Below are 18,390 nucleotides of genomic sequence, written 5' to 3'. Positions count from 1 at the left end.
GAACCTACCTGGAGACTGCCCCTGGATCCATCAGCCTTGGCTCACAAATACGCCTGGATTTTCCTACCTCTGTCGAACCCTTCTTGTCAGCAGCACCCCCCCACACCCCCACCTGGGTCGAGGCTGGGGTTACCCCCCCAACCCCACAGCCTGGGCACATCAGTGAGTGGGGGACCTAAAGAGCAGAGCATGGGATGGAGGGGCACCAGAGGCGGGTCCCTTGGCTCCCAGGCCAGGACCCCATTATGGGGGTCGCTAACTGTCCATAGCTACCTGTCCAGGCTTCGTTTCCCTCCATTCCCAAGGCAGCTCCACTCCTGGCACGAAAGGGTTAAGTCGGCCTGCCCCCGCCAGCCAATGGCCGCGCGCAGCGCCTTCGCGGCGCCGCCTGATTGGCGAATGCACAGGGTGGGAGGGGAGGAGGCCCCCGTGCCCTGGGATGCTCTTAAAAGGCTGTGGCTTGGCAGCCGGGCTACGCTCACCCGCTCACCTCGGCCATGAGCAGCGCGGCCCGCCCGGACCCCGCGGAGGCTCCCGAGGAGCGGCGGTTTCTCAGGTCAGCCAGGGATGGAGATGCCAAAGACGGTGGCAGGGATGCAGCCCGGAGCGGGGCGCATCATGGGCAGGGGATGGCTGGGAGGGGGTCTTATGGGCAGGATGGATCAGGGGCAGGGGCATGGCCAGGATGGGGCCTGGGGGGTTCCGAGGCCCACCCCTCATTTTGCTGAAGAGACGAAGCCTGCAGCCTGCTGCTGCCAACGCCTCCTAAGCTGCGTTGCCAGGGAAACTGCATCTGCCTCAGGCTCACCCCTGAGTGAATCATTCAGCTGCACTGCTAGTAGCTCTCCCATCACCCCTCAACCCAATCCAGGCCCACCTCCCCTTTCATCTGTCCTAGGGACCCTGGAGCTCACCCTTCGTTCCCCATTTGGGAAGAGCTGAGCTCTTAGCTCCTCAAACGTTCACACCCCTCTTGGTGGCCCACCTGCTACTGTCTCCTTGACCAGAGAAGGAAACTGAGGCCTGGGGACGGAAGCCACTGCCTAGCCAAGGCTAGGGCGATTTTTGAACACATGGGCCACTGACCAGTAGTTTGGATTTGGGGTCTGGAGCTGGCAACTCTGGCTGTGTCTCCCACCTCATCCTGAGTTATCTTGTGTCCTCTAAGCCCTTGTGACCTGGGACCCCAAGCAGGGCTGTGAACCTCAGTGTAAACCAGATTTATCTGACATCCCCTTGTCTGTCATCCTCTGCCCACTATCCACTCAGGCCCTCAGGGCAGATACTGTCCAGTGACTGGCTGATGTCCAGATTGAGCCTGTAGACCCAGCACATCGTAGACATAAGGAAGCTGGAGCTGTGATTTCACCTGGGATGGGGGATGCTGGGACCAGTTGTGCGGGGTCTCAAATGCCAACTGAGGAGTGATGGGGCACTGTGGGGTGGGTAGGAGTGGAACGCGGAGAGCAAGGAGAGAGGAGACAATGAGGTTAGAAACATAATGGGCGTGTAGGTGTGGTGAGGAATTTGAATATTCTCTGAATATTGGGGAGCCATAAGCAGGTATGAGACAAGTGGCGATGTGATCTGGTGTTCAAGTTTTTAAAGCCTCCTTGGCTCTTATGTTGAGGAATTTGGGGGCCATGAGACTGTAGGCAGCCAGGTGAGCAATGATGGTGGGCTGGTGGGCAGAGGCCTGAAGGTGGAGAAGCAGGTGGAGCCAAGAGGGCAGGGAGGGTCTGGCATGGGCAACCTGGCCCCAGTTCCTTTGAAAGCAGGTCACCTCAGCATTTGTGCTCTCGGGGAAATCCTGCCCCTCGCAGTTCCTCTCATCTGGGGACTGACATTGGGAGAAGCAAGAGGCACCTCATAGCTGAGCCCCCCCGCCCGCCCAGTCCCACAGTGGCCCTGCCCCCTCCCACTCCCCCACCGGCCCTAATTCCCATCACACCCCACCGAGAGCTGCCAGCATCCCCACCCCCAGGCTCCTAGCCTGGACCATCCTCCCCATTATCACTCTAATGACCAGTTAGGCAGGAAGATGATGTTCCAAGTGGTGGCCGGAGGCCAAAACTTTGGGACAGAGGAAGAAGAGGAATGGGTAGTCCTCCCACCCTTCTCATCCTCCCCTCCCCCTCCTGTGGGGGCAGCAGCCAGAGCTGTCACAGATGAAGGTGGAGGAATGAGTCACGTTTCCAAACACACCTTCTCCAATGTTCTTTACCGGGACCTGGGCCAGCCTGCCCTGGGATTGCTCTTCATCTGCCCCACTGTCCTTCAACCTTATCTGAAGTCAGCTGGGGTTGAATCTGGCTCTGGTTGCTGGGGTGACTCAGGGCATGTGTCCTCCCTGCCCTAAGCCTCCATCTCCCCCATGTGTGTGGGCCCCCAAAGTGTCTTTCTGACCCTGTTTCTCAGTTTGCCTGGCTTGGCTCCAGCCACACTGGCCTCACTTCTGTCCCTTCAAATCTGCCAGGCTCATTCCCACTACAGGGTCTTGGCCCTCACTGTTCTTCCATGTGGATTACCTCTCATAGTGCTCCAGGCCAGCTCCTCCAGGAAGCCCTCCCTGATCCCCCCTCCCACAGCAGTCTTCCTTCCTTACCTATGCCCCTCCTGCGGCCCGGCCTGATCATGCTGCAAAATTGGCCGGAAGGTTGTGGTCTCCTGCTCACAGAATTGAAGGAACCTAAAGATTCATCCCAAGAAACCTGTTATCTGTAGGTCTGCCTCTGCTTCTTTGCTCGCATCCTGTATGGCTCTGGAGATAGACACCAATGGTAGAAGTCTGTTTACTCACTTGCTTCCTGCATGACCCTGGGCAAGCCACTTGGCTTCTCTGAGTGGTTGAATGTTCTTCTGGGCCTACTGCTACCACTATACTTGCTAGGGTCTCCCGAGCTGGGGGTAGGTGCCCTTCCCCAGCAGGAAAGAGTCCTGCTAGGGGAAGCTGGCATTGGTCATAAACCCTGCCCAGCTGCCCCAACCCCTGATTCTGGAGTGAGGACCACTTCCAATCTTCAATGCCAGCTGTCCTTCTCTGCAGCCACTAAGCACATGCCCGCTAGAAGTCCCCTAAGCCAGAGCTAGCTTGGTCCCTGCTCTTAGAAGCGTCCAACACTTGATTGTCATTATCTTAAAATTCTTAATTGTTAAGTAATGCAGCCCATGTTTGCATTTTGAAATGGGCCTTGGAATTGATCTAGCCGACCCCGCCTTTACTTTTGCAAAAGAGGAAGCAAAACTTAGATGTGACAGATCCCAGTCACTCAGTGAGTTGATGGCAGACCTCCACATCACATGAGTAAGCCCCATCTCTCTGGCCACGATTATTGAAGGGTCACCGATAGGTCTGAGAGCTGTGGGCTCCACATCCACCTCCCTAAACGAGCCACCAAACTGCTCTGCAGCCTTCAAAATCCACCTCGCTCAGGCGCCTCATCCCCCAGCCCCGTCTGCCCCCTCCAGTGTTCTGCAGCTTGCTCAGGGTTTTCCACTGCATGAAATTCGCCCACCACCCTCATCAGTCGTTCACGCCGCATTCCTCGTTCCGGGTTCTTTCCGCGGTGGGGGTGGGCGCATCTGGGCGAGGCTCGTCTCCCACGCTTGGGGGCAATGAAACCAACATGCGCCACCACGAGTTCCTCGACCGCCAGAGGGCGCCCGTGCTTTGGGCTTCCGCTTAAACCTTCCGCCGCTCCGTTCAATCGCATGCACGTCTAACGGGGAAACTGAGGTTGGGGGTGGCGCTAGGGCCTGGCTGGGAACATTGGTGGAACATTACTGGTTCCATCTAAGCCTCTCTCTCTAAGTCTTTCTCTCTCTGTGTCTTTGAGCGTCTCTCCCCACTCTGTCCCCCAGCACTGCGGAGGCGGCCGCCCTGGAGCGGGAGTTGCTGGAGGATTATCGCTTTGGGCGGCAGCAGCTGGTGGAGTTGTGTGGCCATGCTAGTGCTGTGGCTGTGACCAAGGTATCTGATCCCTGATCCTTGAGCTTGACCCCATCCAGATGGCCAGCCCACCAGAGCCGAGTCCTAAGCTGCATGACCCAGGTGGCCAGAATGGTCCACGACTTGAGAAGCCCCATTTTGTGTGCGGCTACTCCAGCCCATCACTCAGATGGGGAAACTGAGGCCTAGAGAGGCTCATCACTGGTCTAGACCAGGCAGGGACCCAAGACCCCACGTGTCAGTGAGGGTCAGGGCAGAGATCGGGGTCCCCAGAGATTTGCAGGCTGGGAAGCAGAGACAGGCTGCTGTGGGATGCTCCTGGGGCCCTTTGTGAGCACCCGTCTCTGCCATCTCCTGCATCCCAGTAAGGGAGACATCGGTTCCTGCAGGCTGAGGACCTCCAAATAACCCCACACTGCAGATGGGGAAACTGAGGCCCAGAGGCAGGGAGTGGCCTGCGAAGGGTAGGTCCCAGGGGGTAAGTAAGCAGAGCTGTGTCTGGATCCGGGGCAAAGCCCCAGCTTCGAGGTGCCTCCAAGGGACAAGAGAGTAATAAGCAATGACGATGCTGCCTCCCAGTTCTTTTGGCCACGGTGTCCAACCGTGGGCCTGTTTCCTCCTCCAAAGCAAGCGTAATAAACTGACACCAGTTAATAAACAAAAATGCCTTAGAGAAGTGCCTGATGGTGTCAGGGCTCCAGCACGTAACCTTTCTCTTCCTCCGTCTTCCTCTTCTTGCCCCCACTGCAGACTTCTTTCAAACACAATTTCTTTCTTTATGTAGGCTCAGTATTTTTTTTAAACGTTCCTATTTCCAAATGAAACATATCCTGAGTGAAGCTCCCGCAGGAGAAGGAAATGATGACAAGTAAAGCCCCAAAAGTAAACCCAGCGTAGTAAACTCTTGCCTGGCCCTTGCTGACCAAACATTGTTTGGTTTTGCCCTGAAAGCCCCAAGTCTGTCTAGAAGGCCCTCAGTCCCAGCCAGCCCAGACAGCATTACCCTCCCTTGGTCTCCGGTCTCGGGCTCTGGGCCCGGCATGGTGGGGTCGCAGGCACCCTCAAGGTGGGGCAGGACCTCGCTGAGACCTTGGGGAAGAGACAAAGGAATACCTAGCTCTCTGTGCAGTTGGAGGTTAGGGTACAGCCAGGCCCCCTGGGGCCCCTGGTCTCAGAGAGGCCCTGTGAGCCTGTCAGTGCCATTGTCATTCCCAGTTGATAGAGGCCAAGGGAGGTTGGGAGAGGAGAGGGGGCTGAGGCCATGCAGAGAGTCAGGGCAGGGCCGAGACTGGAACACCTGTGTTCTGAACTCCTATGTTACAGAGACTGATGCATAAGCCCAGAGAGTCTGGGAGATAGAGACAGAGACAAAGAGAGACACAGAGATGCAGGCACAGAAAGACTGCAGAGAGACAGATGGGGACAGACATACAGAGAGAGTTAGAGATACAGAGAAAGAGAGATAGGTGATGGAAGAGGCAGATGGAGACAGACAGGGCAACTTGGTTGGAAAAGTACCCCCCCACACCCCACCCCCAGCTTTGGGGCCTCTGGGAGGGGCTGAGGCCTGGCAACGCCGGCGGGGGAGGGGCAGCCACTGCGGTGGAAAAAGGTGGAAGAATGTCTGCAACTCCGGCCGAGAATAAACAAACCACACTCGGCGCCGGGTGGTGGCAGAAGGCACGTTTTCCTCCTCTAGCTTGGCAGAGCCTGAAGCAGGGACTCTGCATCTCCGAGGAGGAACCCGAGGCCCCCAGAGGCCATGCTCTTTGCCCAGAATGCCTCTCCTCCTGTTCTATTGCCTCTAGGCCCATGCCCATCCCTCCTGCTACTCTAGGCCTCAGTTTCCCCACCTGAACAAGGAGGAATTCCAGACATCATGCCTTTGCCTTTGCTGTGCCCCCTGCCAGGTATTCCCCTTGCCTACTCTCTCCCGGAAGCAGAGGACAGTGCTGGTCGTGTGTGGCCCAGAGCAGAACGGGGCAGTGGGGCTGGTCTGTGCCCGGCACCTCCGCATGTTTGTGAGTAGCAAGGACCCCCTCGGACTCTTAGGGTCACCCCCTCGACTCTGTCCCTGCAGAAATTGCTCCCTCCTCTTGATAGTGTCCCAGGGGGACGTTGAGGCTGGAAAGGTTACAGAACAAGCCCAGTGCTTGCCGCAGGCAGGGTCTGCTGCCTGGTATCCAGGTCTGGGGGCCCAGGCCCAGCAGGAAGCCTGCAAGGGCCCCAGTGCTGACTCCTTTCTATGCCCCCCCCCACCCAGGAGTACGAACCGACCATCTTCTACCCTACACGCTCCCTGGATCTGCTGCACCGGGACCTGACTACCCAGTGTGAGAAGATGGACATCCCCTTCCTGTCCTACTTGCCCACGGAGGTCAGCGCTTGGTGGCAAGTGAGGGGGGAAGTGGGGGACGGTGCCCAAAGGCCGCCCCCTGACCCTGCCTTCTCTCTCAGGTTCAGCTCATCAACGATGCCTACGGGCTGGTGGTGGACGCCGTGCTGGGCCCTGGCGTGCAGCCGGGAGAGATCGGGGGCCCCTGCACGCGGGCGCTGGCCACACTCAAGCTGCTGTCCATCCCCCTTGTGAGCCTGGACATTCCCTCAGGCATGCCAGGCGGGGGGGGGGCATGTTGGGGGCTTGGGTGGGGGCCCTCTGTACCCCAGCTTCTGGTGGCCCTAGCTTGCCTCTGAGCCTCAGTTTCCCTATCATGGATGGCTCATGCACTCTGGGTGAGGGAGGAGGGGCGGAAGGGATAGGGAAGACCGAGGCTGCTCAGATAGGGAAGACCGAGGCTGCTGCCCAGGTGATCCCATGTCCCCCCCACCCCCACCCCAAGCCGAACATGCCCGCTGCCCACCCTGGCCCAGTTGCCTGGGCAGACGTGAGCTCACTCGGCAAAAGCCTCACCCGTCCTGGCCGCCGCCCCACGCCTGTTGGAGCCATTAGGCGACGGGCAGACGGAACAAACAGCTGCTGGCCAGCCGGACCCTCCACGGGGGTGGCCACACTCAGGGGGATGTCCCCCAGCTTGCAAGACCTCAGGGCCATCCCAGCAGGGTGCCACAGAGCAGGGGGTTAGCTATGAAGAGATGGGCTGTCTGGTCCGAGGGTGGACACTAGGGTCACAGAAGGAAGGATTAAAGTCAGAGGGAGGAGGCTTTTTTTTTTTTTTAAGATTTATTTTTTTGACAGAGATAGAGACAGCCAGCGAGAGAGGGAACACAAGCAGGGGGAGTGGGAGAGGAAGAAGCAGGCTAATAGCGGAAGAGCCTGACGTGGGGCTCGATCCCATAACGCCAGGATCACGCCCTGAGCCGAAGGCAGACGCTTAACGACTGCGCCACCCAGGCGCCCCCAGAGGGAGGAGGCTTTTAGTTAGTGGCTCCAGACTCTGGTCAGAGGCACGGGAGAAGGCAAGACCCCCTAATCTGAAGGTAGAGGCTCATTGAGAGGTGGTAGAGGCTAGGGCACCGTGAGGGAGGGGTGGGGTCCTGTCAAGTCAAAAGGCCAGATCGAGTCTGAGGGCAAAGACAGACATGTCAGGTCAGAGGGAAGAGTCTCTAGTCAGAAGGTTGATGAACACTCAGGTTGGGTAAGGATGATGAAAACTCAGGCCACGTTCTGTCAGAGGCAAGGACCGGGAGTAAGGAGACAGATCTTATGGCGGACACCTGCCTGAGGATGGAGGCAAGTCATCCTCTGAGGATGGAGAGGGGGGATCTGGTCAGAGGGGGAAGGCTGGCTAGGAAGCCTGGGTGGAAAGAGGCTCGAATCTAAGTGCGGAAGCTCAAGACTGACAGGGAGGGAGGAATGGGGACAGATGCTGGGTCAGAAGGCAGAGGCATGGTCTGACTGGGAAAGGGCAGGAAGTGGAAATGATGTAGTCTGAAGGCAGAGGCTGAGTCAAATGGAGGAGAAAAATTAGTAGCATGATGGGAGCAGGGACAGAAAAGTATGCGTGCAGACGCTCTGGTCAGAGGAAGAGGGAAACATCTCCAAGTTAGGGGAGACGCTGGTCTGAGGGCAGAGGCCCAGTTCTGTGGGAAGGCAGGTCTGACCAAGACTCACGTGTCAGAGAGCAGAGGCTGGGTCTGATGGGGAAGGGGAAGTGGGTGGTGAGGAGGCAAAACTCTCTCTTCTGAAGGCAAGCACCCCTCCCAGCTCCCGATTCCCTCCCCCTCCCGCCCCTCCTCCCTCAGGCTGGGACGCGGAGACCGGCGGCGGCGACACCGAGGATGGGCTCCGCCCCGACGTGCTGGTATCGCTCGCCGCGCCCAAGCGCTGCGCCGGCCGCTTCTCCGGCCGCCACCACTTCGTGGCCGGCAGGTTCGTGCCCGACGACGTGCGCCGAAAGTTCGCTCTCCGCCTGCCGGGATACACGGGCACCGACTGCGTCGCGGCGCTGTGACCGCCACCCGCGTCCTGGCGGCTTGGACCCGCGCCAATAAACAGACGTCCCACCACCACCTCGCCTCCTCCTTCTCTGTGCGCCGGGTTCGCCGCCCGGGTGGGCAAACTCGGGAAGGGATTTGCCACCGTGCCCCAGAGCCCAGGCTGGAGGGATGGAGGGTAGTCATCGAGTGGGACTTCCCGCTGGCCGAGAAAACTAGCGCCAGAAGAATAGAGGGTAGATTCAGGGTGGGACTTCCAGCCTGCTCGGGGTGGCCTAACGCCAATAGGATTGGAGTTAGACCCGATGGAGGATTTCTCGCCGCCTCAAGGGCTGCCTGAAGCGTGTTTGGGCAGCTTCAGGCTCGAGTCCAAGAGAGGCACGTCCCACAGGCAGTTTGGGACCCAAGGTGGAGCATGGAGAGTGGGTTGAGGGAGGGACTTCCAGCTGGCAACGGGGGGAGGGGTTGTGCGGGGGGGGGGGACGCAGGCCAGCCTGAGGGCGGAGGCACAGCCGGACGCACCGAAGGGGGCGACCCGGAGAGGTTGCTAGCGCACCGAAGTCACCCAGGCCAGGAGCTTCGCTCGGACGGGGCGTGGCCTGGACGGGGCGTGGCCTGCGGGCACCTCCCGCCCCCACCCTCAGCCCCAGCTGCCGCCAGACCCGCGGGAGTCAGATCCGCGCGCGCCGCGGAGCCCAGACCCTCCCTCGGACGCCCGGACTCGGCCATGGCGTCACTGTCGCCACTACTCTGCCTCTTGGTCGCCGCCGCGCACCTGGCGGGGGCTCGAGGTGAGGCGCCCCCTGACCCCAGCCCAGGCCCCTAGGCGCCCTGGCAGCCGGCCTGGCTTGCAGCCCCTCCGGGAGAGAGCACCGAGGGATCCGCTCGCATCCGCAGGCCTGGGTCCCCCTTCGTCAGCCCGGGAGTGGAGTGAGGGGGCGTCGGGGAGATGGGTCCTTGGGACCAACAACGGGGTGGGGGGGACGGAGGAAACCTCTCTGTTCTCTTCCCTCCTCAAAGAGAAGTAGGGGCACTTGGAGTATGGATATGAACCTTAGGCTCCTCTGGGTCCCGGGGACTACAGGAGGCCTGGCCTGTCTCAGCCCTAGCGTTTGGATGCTGAAGCACCTGGTCCTGGCCCAGGAATAAGGGGTCAGAGCCGTCCCCTCTCACATAACTCTTCTCACACCCACCATCCCTCTCTGGAAAACTCAGTGGAGAGGGCACTGGATCTACTTCTCAGATGAGGAGACTGAGACACAGGGAAGGGACTTGTCAGAGTCGCAGTCTAGCCTGGCTATCTTAGATAACTCGAGGTCAGAGAAGCCAGACTAGATTCCAAAGACTTCCCAGTGGCAGCTTGGGCCCCAAGTGAAGGGATGGAAGGTGCACTGAGGGAGGGACTTCCAGCCAGCAAATGGATGAAGGGGAATGCAGCTCAACTGAGGGCAGAGGCACAGCCAACTGAGCTCATGGCCACCGAGCACATTTGGGGAGAACCGGGTCAGGGGAGCAGAGCAGACACATAGACTTACCCAGCCCATGGCATCTGGGCCAGGGGAGACGGAGGGATGGGGCTGCAGGAGGTTGGAGGTAGGGGTCACAGGGAGGCTTCCTGGAAGGGGTAGGGGGAGGTCCTGCATTCCTTAGCCAGAGCTAGGTTCTAGCTTCTAGAGCCTCAATTTTCTTCCCTGTGAAATGGGGATGATAATGACAGCACGTCACACAGAAGCAGCTCACAGAAGTCCCCATCAGCCTGCTTCCTTCCCCCCACTCCTCATCCCTTCCATAGTCACCACCTCCCCTGAGGAGCCCACAGCAACTGCCTGGAGCTTTGAAGGTCCATCACTGCGCCCTGGACAGCCCTCACCAGCCCTGGAGGACTGGGAAGGTGAGTCATCCTGGGTCCAAGTCCTAGCTCTGCTGTGGATTCACTGTGTGAGCTCTGGCTGGTGTGGTCATGTGAGGAGGGGACACAAGGGGTAGAAGGGCCCAGAACCATCCTGGTCCCCGGACATTGAGGCCTCTGGCATAGGTGTCCCAAGAGGTCTAAATTTTAGGGGCAGAGGGGTGAGAGTCCAGGCTGTTTGTCAAGGAGGAAACCAATGTAGTGTGTGTAGGGGGTGCTTCCTTCCCCCTACTGGAAGCACCATGTAGGCTGCTTTCAGTAGATTCCAGACCTCTGGTTCTGGAAGCTAGGTCTCTAGTTTCCTAGCTGGGAAAGTCACTCTCGAGTCAGAAAAGGAGTGAGCACCCCCTTGGGGGGCGGTGATGATGGAAGCAGAATCTGACCTCTGGAAGGCCAGACCCTCCCCACCTGTGGCTTCTGTGGAACAGAGGTAGCCTGGTGGGTTCAGCCAGGCAGTGAGCAAGGCCAGCTGGCTCTACCTGGAGCGGCCAGGCGACAGAAAGCCGCAGCAAGGGCTGGTCTCAGACCCCACTCCTCCTGCTGCCCTTGTATCTCTTCACACCTCAAGGGTTTTGAATTCTGAGGTGGGGGGCAGGTTCAATTCTAAGGTTGGGGACTGGTGAGACAGTGGCAAGATGTCAGCGTGGCAAAATGTCAGCTTGCACCCATGGGCAAGCTCAAGATTTGGGCAGCATAACTGGGGCTGGTGCTAGGGGAGGCCAACCTCCCGTGATCCCTTTATAGCTCCTTCTGCCCGAGAGGAACCTGGATCTGGGCGGGGTCATGGGCGGGCTGGGTTAGCCCGTGCTCACTGGGGGTGGGGTGACCGTTTTAGAAAGCAGGGTAAGGCCCTTACCTCGGAGATGGGGGTGGGCAGGCAGCTTCCCGGGCCCCTGCATGCACTGATGGGGCCCGACAGGCTGCGACCCGGGTCCCAGCGCGTGCGGTGCCCGCAGAGGCCAGCGAGTGGACGTCCTGGTTCAACGTGGACCACCCCGGCGGCGATGGAGACTTTGAGAGCCTGGCTGCCATCCGCTTCTATTACGGACCAGCCCGCGTGTGCCCGCGGCCGCTGGCGCTAGAGGCGCGCACCACGGACTGGGCCCTGCCGTCCACTGTAGGCGAGCGCGTGCACTTGAACCCCACGCGAGGTTTCTGGTGCCTCAACCGCGAGCAGCCCCGCGGCCGCCGCTGCTCCAACTACCATGTGCGCTTCCGCTGCCCGCTCGGTGAGGGCGGGGCCTGTGTTGGGATGGGCGGGGCTAGGGAGGGGGCGGGCTCGAGAGCCGTCACGCTGAGGAGAGAGTGGGGATTGGCCGGGATGGTTCATAGGTGGGTGGAGCCTGAATGGGTGGTACTGGAGGAGGGGGCAAGGCTGTGTGGATGTGGGCGTGGTTAGAAAGAGGCGGGGTCCTTTTGCAGAGCCCCAGGAGCCGGCAGGATAAGACAGGGGCGGGGCTTTGGAAAGGAGGGGCTGCCAATAGGGGCCCAGGTAGGGAACAAGAAGGAGCCCCCGGGAGCTCATCTCCCTCCCGCTGCCCTCATTTGCTCATCTGTCACAGCTCCGTTCTGTGGGGGCGTGTTTTGACCCCAAATATGTGAATGACGCAGGGAGAACAGCAAGCCTAACTTTGGGGAGCTTATCTGGGATTGGGGGAAGAGGGGCGGTACCTCAACTGCGCCTTCGACAGGTGCGCCTGGGGGACAACCGATGGGGGCAGTGGGCAGGGCTTTTGTCTGGGGGATACCCACCCTCGGGTGAACTTGGCGGGGGGCGTCCTGCAGTCCCACATTGTTACCAGATTTCCAAGGAGGCGCAGTCCCTGGGGTGGGCGGCCGCCTCACCTTCCCCCCTCTCCACCCTTACCGCAGAGGCCACGTGGGGCGCGTGGGGCCCGTGGGGTCCCTGTTCAGGGAGCTGCGGGCCAGGCCGTCGCTTGCGCCGCCGCCGCTGCCCAAGCCCGGCGGGGGATGCATGTCCGGGGCGTCCCCTGGAGGCTCAAAAGTGTGTACGCCCAACATGTCCAGGTAGGAGGGATGGGGCCTGGAGGAAAGTGCTGGGTTAGAGGCGGGCCTGGATGTGGAGGGAGGCGCCCTGTTGCGAGGGGTACCTAGACGGGAGAGGCAGGTTGAGATGGAGCCTGATGGGGCAGGGCTTGAAGGGAAGAGGCGGGTCCTGGAGAGCCAGAACTTGGATCACATGGGGGACCGGCCCTTCTTTCCCTTCTGGGCCCCCCGAGGAGCGCTGGTGAATGTGTACATCTGGATCGGTGGACGCCTTGAGGTCGCATCCAGGCGTGTGCAAATCCAAGTGGGCATTACCTTGGGTGCGCTGCCGAGTGTGTGTATATCCTGGTGGACGTGGACACACACACAAGCAGGCTCACGCACTCGTGGTGCACACGCGTGGCATTCACAGCCGCCGCCCGTCCCCCACGCCCACGCGGACACGCGCTCACACCCTGGCAGACACCATGCCCAAGCCCTCCCAGGGCCAGACACCAGGCCAGCCAGGACGCGACTGGAAATTCCGATCCGCCTGGGCTCCACAAACACGGTCTGGAGACTGCGCCCACAGAGCCCATGGCAGGGTGGGGGAGCACGGTGGCCAATGGGGTAGTGGGGTCCCCACCCTACCCCGCCTGGCTCTGCCCTCCTGACGCCTCTGCCCTGAAGTTTCCAGCGGAATTTTCCATTTTATGGAGAAACCGCGGGATTGGGAGGGGAGGGAGATGTTCTGAGCCCAAGACCCAGTGCCTAGCAGGGCCCCCAGCCCCTGCTGGGCATTTTTTCTTCTGCTGGAAGGAGCCTCTCTGTTCTGTGAGAGTCACTTCTCCTGCCCCCTCCTCCAGGGCATTTCCGCCATCCCTTTGGATCCCAGGTCCCTCCCCCTGCCCCAGTTCTGACTGCTCAACCACGTATCCCCACTCACATTAGGGGCTGTTCCAAGCAGGGCCATGCTGAGGCCTCTGAGGGGCACAAAGGGGAATGTCTAGGCATCTTTGCTGAGTGATTGAGTGGAAGGCCTTCCCCAGGAGGGGACGAAGAGGCTCCCCTGTCCCTCTGCCTCCCTGTGTCCTCCAGGGTGCAGCTCCAAGACCTGCAGGTGCCCTGACCACATCCTTCTGGGCTCGGTGGTCACCCCATCTGGGCGTCCACTGCCAGGAGCCAGGGTCTCCCTGAGAGACTGGTCTGGCGCTGTGGCCATCACTGATGCCCATGGAACCTTCCGGATGCCTGGAGTCTGTGCCAGTAGCCGGGCCAACGTCAGTGCCCAAATGGATGGCTTCTCTGCAGGCCTGGGCCAGGCCCAGGCCAATGGCTCCATCTCTGCTGTGGTCACTGTTGTCCTTAATAAGTTGGGTAAGTGCCTCGTGGCAAGGAGGATGAGGGGGCTGAGAAACTAAGAAGGAAATTCTGGATGACGCCAGGTACTTTGGAGGATGTGATGCAGCATGAGGTCACTGGGGAAGAAATAAGATGTGACTTGGACATTGGAGAAGGCATACCACTAAATATGGTGTCATTGGGGGAATGAATAAAACGTGAGACATTGGAGAAGGTGCAAGGTGAGACAGGGACCTGCAGAGGGAAGCATTAAGATGGGGCACCATCTTGGGGCACTTGGGGGGCTCAGCCAGTTAAGTGAGTCTTGATTTTGGCTTGGGTCATGAGGTTGAGACCCGAGTTGGGCTCCACAGGGAGCATGGAGCCTGCTTAAGATTCTCTTTCTCCTTCTGCCCCTCCCTGCTCACACACTCTCTTTCTCCTTAAAAAAAGGGGGGGGGGCACTCTCTTGGGGCACCTGGCTGGCTCAGTTGGTAGAGCATGTGATTCTTGATCTCAGGGTCATGAGTTCAAGCCCCACACTGGGCATGGAACTTACTTACAATTAAAAAAAAAAAAAAAAAGATGAGGCACCATTTTGAGCAGCCATGGGATGAAATTGAATGTGGAGGTCATCAGAAGAGGCAAAGGTGAAATAGGGCATTCCTGGAAGGGGAAGGATGGGGCCCTGCCATGAGGAAGGGTAGTTGGGAGAAGCTGGGATGGATCGTTACCCCCTTTGCCACCTTTGCCCCCAGAGAAGCCCTACCTGGTGAAGCACCCTGAGTCCCGAGTGCGAGAGGCTGGACAGAACGTAACCTTCTGCTGCAAAGCTTCAGGCACCCCCATGCCCAAGAAATACTCCTGGTGAGTGCCCTGCCCCCTGTGCAAGGGCCTTGCACCCAGGTTTGTGGTTTGACTGGATTTCCCATGAGAATGTGGTGCCTCAGAGACTGGGAGGAAGGTGCTCTGCAACCTTCCTGGGCTGAGTGTGGGGCCGGGGGCAGGTGCAGCCCCCTCCCTATGCTAAGGGCCTCCATGGTGTTGCCCACCTGCCACCCAGGTTCCACAACGGGACCCTGCTGGACAGGCGAGAACACAGGTACGGGGCCCATCTGGAGGTGCGGGGGCTGCGGCCAGACCAGGCAGGCACCTACCACTGCAAAGCATGGAATGACGCAGGCACTGTGCGCTCGGGCACCGCCCGCCTCACGGTGCTTGGTGAGTACCCTCGGCCCCTCAACCTTGAGCATGCCCTGAAACTGAACTGAGACCTAACACCAGCCAAAACTCAACCCCAAATGGAGCCCCAACTTTAGACTGCTCTCTTTTCTTGCTGAGTGGGATCCCAGGCCCCCCACTGAGCCCCTGGGTTGAGCCCCTGACCCCAATCCAGGCCCCCAAACTTGGACTCAAATGGAGCCCTCCCTCTTCCTCTGATCTGATTGATTTGCTCTGCAGCCCCAGGCCAGCCAGCCTGCAATCCCCAGCCCCGAGAGCACCTGATCAAGCTCCCAGAGGACTGTGGTCAGCCTGGCAGCGGCCCCACCTACTTGGATGTGGGCCTCTGCCCCGACACCCTCTGCCCCAGCCCTGCAGACTCCAGCCCCCGGTGTGGGGATGCCGGCTCCCGCTGCTGCTCTGTTCGCCGCCTGGAGAGCAGGGAGATCCACTGTTCCAACTATGTCCTCCCGGTCAAGGTGGTGGCTGAGTGTGGCTGCCAGAAGTGTCTGCCCCCTCGGGGACTGGTACGGGGACGTGTGCTGGCTTCCGACTCAGGGGAACCCCTGAGCTTCGCCCAGATCCTGCTAGGCCAGGAGCCCATTGGATTCACCTCCTACCAGGGTGACTTCACCATCGAGGTGCCGCCCTCCGCCCAGCGGCTGGTGGTAACTTTCGTGGACCCCAGTGGGGAGTTCGTGGACACTGTCAGCGTCCTGCCTTTTGACCCTCGAGGGGGCGGCGTGTACCACGACGTCAAGGCCATGCGGAAGAAAGCCCCTGTCATCTTAGATGCCAGCGAGAGCAACACGATCCCTCTTGGGGAGCTGGAAGACGAGGCCCCATTGGGCGAGCTGGTCCTCCCAGCGGGAACCTTCCGCAGAGCTGATGGCGAGCCCTACACCGGGCCTGTGGAGGCCCGGGTGACATTCGTGGACCCCCGAGATCTCACCTCGGCGGCCGCCGCCCCCAGTGACCTGCGCTTTGTGGACAGTGACGGCGAGCTGGCCCCGCTGCGCACCTATGGCATGTTCTCGGTGGACCTCCGCGCCGCTGGCTCCGCGGAGCAGCTGCAGACCGGGCCCGTGGCGGTGCGCGTGAACGCCCGCCAGATCCGCATGGCGGGCCACGTGGAGGCCCTGAAGCTGTGGTCGCTGAACCCTGACACAGGCTTGTGGGAGGAGGAGAGCGGCTTCCAGCGGGAGGGGGCGGCAGCCCCTCGGGTCCGCCGGGAGGAGCGGGTCTTCCTGGTGGGCAACGTGGAGATCCGGGAGCGGCGTCTGTTCAACTTGGACGTCCCCGAGCGCCGCCGCTGCTTCGTGAAGGTGCGCGCCTACGCCAACGACAAGTTCACCCCCAGCGAGCAGGTGGAGGGTGTGGTGGTCACGCTGGTCAACCTGGAGCCCGCCCCCGGCTTCTCGGCCAACCCGCGTGCCTGGGGCCGCTTCGACAGCGCGGTCACCGGCCCCAACGGCGCCTGCCTCCCCGCCTTCTGCGACGCGGACCGGCCCGACGCCTACACGGCCCTGGTCACCGCCACCCTGGGCGGGGAGGAGCTGGAGCCCGCCCCCTCCCGGCCCCGCCCGCTCGCGGCCACCGTGGGCGTGGCCCAGCCCTACCTGGACAGGCTGGGTTACCGGCGCACCGACCACGACGACCCCGCGCTCAAACGCAACGGCTTCCGCATCAACCTGGCGAAACCCAGGCCGGGCGACGCCGCCGAGGCCAACGGCCCGGTGTACCCGTGGCGCAGCCTGCGGGAATGCCAGGACGCCCCGGTGACCGCCAGCCACTTCCGCTTCGCGCGTGTGGAGGCCGACAAATACGAGTACAACGTGGTCCCGTTCCGCGAGGGCGCACCGGCCTCCTGGACCGGAGACCTTCTGGCCTGGTGGCCCAACCCCCAGGAGTTCCGGGCCTGCTTCCTCAAAGTGCAGATCCAGGGCCCCCAGGAGTACATGGTCCGCGCGCACAACGCTGGGGGCAGCCACCCGCGCACCCGGGGCCAGCTCTACGGGCTCCGGGATGCCCGCAGCGTCCGAGACCCCGAGCGCCCCAGCATGTCCGCCGCCTGCGTGGAGTTCAAGTGCAGCGGGATGCTCTTCGACCAGCGTCAGGTGGACAGGACGCTGGTGACCATCATGCCCCAGGGCAGCTGCCGCCGTGTGGCGGTCAACGGGCTCCTGCGGGATTACTTGGCCCGGCACCCCCCATCCGCCCCGGCTGACGACCCTGCAGCCTTCAGCATGCTGGCACCACTGGACCCTCTGGGTCACAACTATGGTGTCTACACAGTCACCGACCAGAGCCCGAGACTGGCCAAGGAGATCGCCATCGGCCGCTGCTTTGATGGCTCCTCTGATGGCTTCTCTCGGGAGATGAAGGCCGACGCTGGCACAGCTGTCACCTTCCAATGTCGGGAGCCACAAGCTGGCCGGCCTAGCCTCTTCCAGAGGCTGCTGGAGTCCCCGGCAACAGCGCTTGGGGACATCCGCAGGGAGATGGGCGAGGCGGCCCGGGCACAGGCTCAAGCCACAGGTCCACTCCGTACCCGCCGGGGCAGGGCCCGGCAGTGACCTGGGCTCGCAGCCTCACTCCTCTGCCTTGCCCTGGACTCCTCTGTACCTGGGAAGCCTCAGCCCCCTTCCCCAGATGCTCCCTTCCCCAGGTTTCTGGGGCCCCCTCTCCCTCCCCTGCCCAGAATTCAGAGTCAAGACCTAGGTGTGTCGGACTGTGGAAACGCCAGGCAGGGGACAGTTGCTGTGTGACACCGAATGGAGTTCTACCTGATGGAAGGAGCCAGCATCCTGGGAGACCATCGGGCATCCGACCGAGGCCTGGGGGGATTCGCTCCCAGCATGCACGCTGGCTCTCATTTTATGTGCGTTTTGACCCTGATTTCAGATATTCCGCCCCTGGAGATTTCCGACCTCCCGCCTGAAGTGGCCTGTGCGTGTCGCTGGGCTGGGACCCCAGTAAGGGTCCTCGGCCCCAAGCTTTGTTCTAGGGGTTATTTATTGAAATGAAGCCCATGGGGCTGGTCAAGGGGGAAAGATGGGGGGTGGTCTTGGCTCAGTGAACGTCGGGCAGGGGTTTCTCGTTTCCCCGGGACTGAGGGGCACAATTCTCACAGATTTGGTGCTTGGAGACCCCCCCGCCAAGGGGGGTTGGGGCAGGGAATCAATTAAAGATGCTTCGTTTCCGACTCACGGTGTCAGTTTTGGGGAGTGAAGGTGGAGGCGGGGGCTCCTGGACCCAGACCTTGGCAGGCAGACCCTGGGGCACGGGCGTGCGAGCCGCTCAGAGGTCTCGGCAAGGTCCCAGATGTGCCTCAGGCCGGCCTGTGGGTCCTGGCTGAGCCGTGCAGGAGTGTGTCCGTGACACGTGTGGGCAGCCCGAGCCTGTGCGGCCCCGACCGCTGAACACGGTAGCAGCTGCCGCCCTGGCCTCCGAGCCCGAGCCCGGCTGAGGCCGGCGGCGCCCATCTGGCCCCGTGCCCGAGGGCGGCAGCGGGCAGGGAGGGGGCCCTGGCAGGGGCACAGGCCCCAGGCGGCAGGAGCGGAGGCTGCTCTGGACTTCCTCAGCCAGG

At 61.2% G+C, this 18,390-nt stretch overlaps 2 protein-coding genes and 1 long non-coding RNA gene across 6 annotated transcripts; 2 read left to right on the top strand and 1 right to left on the bottom strand.

Moving 5' to 3' along the window:
* The first annotated feature begins 25 nt into the window (after window positions 1-25).
* On the top strand, window positions 26-8,419 carry YJEFN3 (YjeF N-terminal domain containing 3). 4 transcript variants are annotated; one of them, XM_045778655.2, is made up of 6 exons: window positions 26-556; window positions 3,862-3,970; window positions 5,860-5,970; window positions 6,213-6,326; window positions 6,407-6,535; window positions 8,153-8,419. In XM_045778655.2, the coding sequence occupies exons 1-6, from the start codon at window positions 498-500 to the stop codon at window positions 8,399-8,401; spliced, it is 771 nt and encodes a 256-aa protein (XP_045634611.1). In that variant the 5' UTR covers window positions 26-497; the 3' UTR covers window positions 8,402-8,419. The 4 variants fall into 4 exon arrangements, with proteins under 4 accessions (XP_045634611.1, XP_045634612.1, XP_087723252.1 ...); XM_045778656.2 differs by having other exon boundaries at window positions 6,407-6,557; XM_087867126.1 differs by lacking the exon at window positions 26-556 and adding an exon at window positions 628-2,720.
* Window positions 8,190-11,470, bottom strand: LOC148108951 (uncharacterized). Its single transcript, XR_015726693.1, has 3 exons — window positions 11,110-11,470; window positions 9,880-10,035; window positions 8,190-8,319 (listed from the first exon to the last, which is right to left on the bottom strand). It is a non-coding gene; the product is annotated as an uncharacterized LOC148108951 (long non-coding RNA).
* Window positions 8,985-17,985, top strand: CILP2 (cartilage intermediate layer protein 2). Its single transcript, XM_045778813.2, has 8 exons — window positions 8,985-9,135; window positions 10,137-10,235; window positions 11,210-11,482; window positions 12,126-12,281; window positions 13,338-13,616; window positions 14,339-14,447; window positions 14,644-14,801; window positions 15,042-17,985. Exons 1-8 carry the CDS (start codon window positions 9,072-9,074, stop codon window positions 17,375-17,377), a joined length of 3,474 nt encoding a protein of 1,157 aa, XP_045634769.2. The 5' UTR covers window positions 8,985-9,071; the 3' UTR covers window positions 17,378-17,985.
* The last annotated feature ends 405 nt before the right edge of the window (window positions 17,986-18,390 follow it).

This window comes from Ursus americanus, chromosome 14 (assembly GCF_024610735.1).
Source record: "Ursus americanus isolate L20-20 chromosome 14, mUrsAme1.1.p, whole genome shotgun sequence".
Classification (NCBI taxonomy): domain Eukaryota; kingdom Metazoa; phylum Chordata; class Mammalia; order Carnivora; family Ursidae; genus Ursus; species Ursus americanus.
Note: the sequence above shows the minus strand (reverse complement) of the source record. Positions and strands in the feature narration are given on the sequence as shown.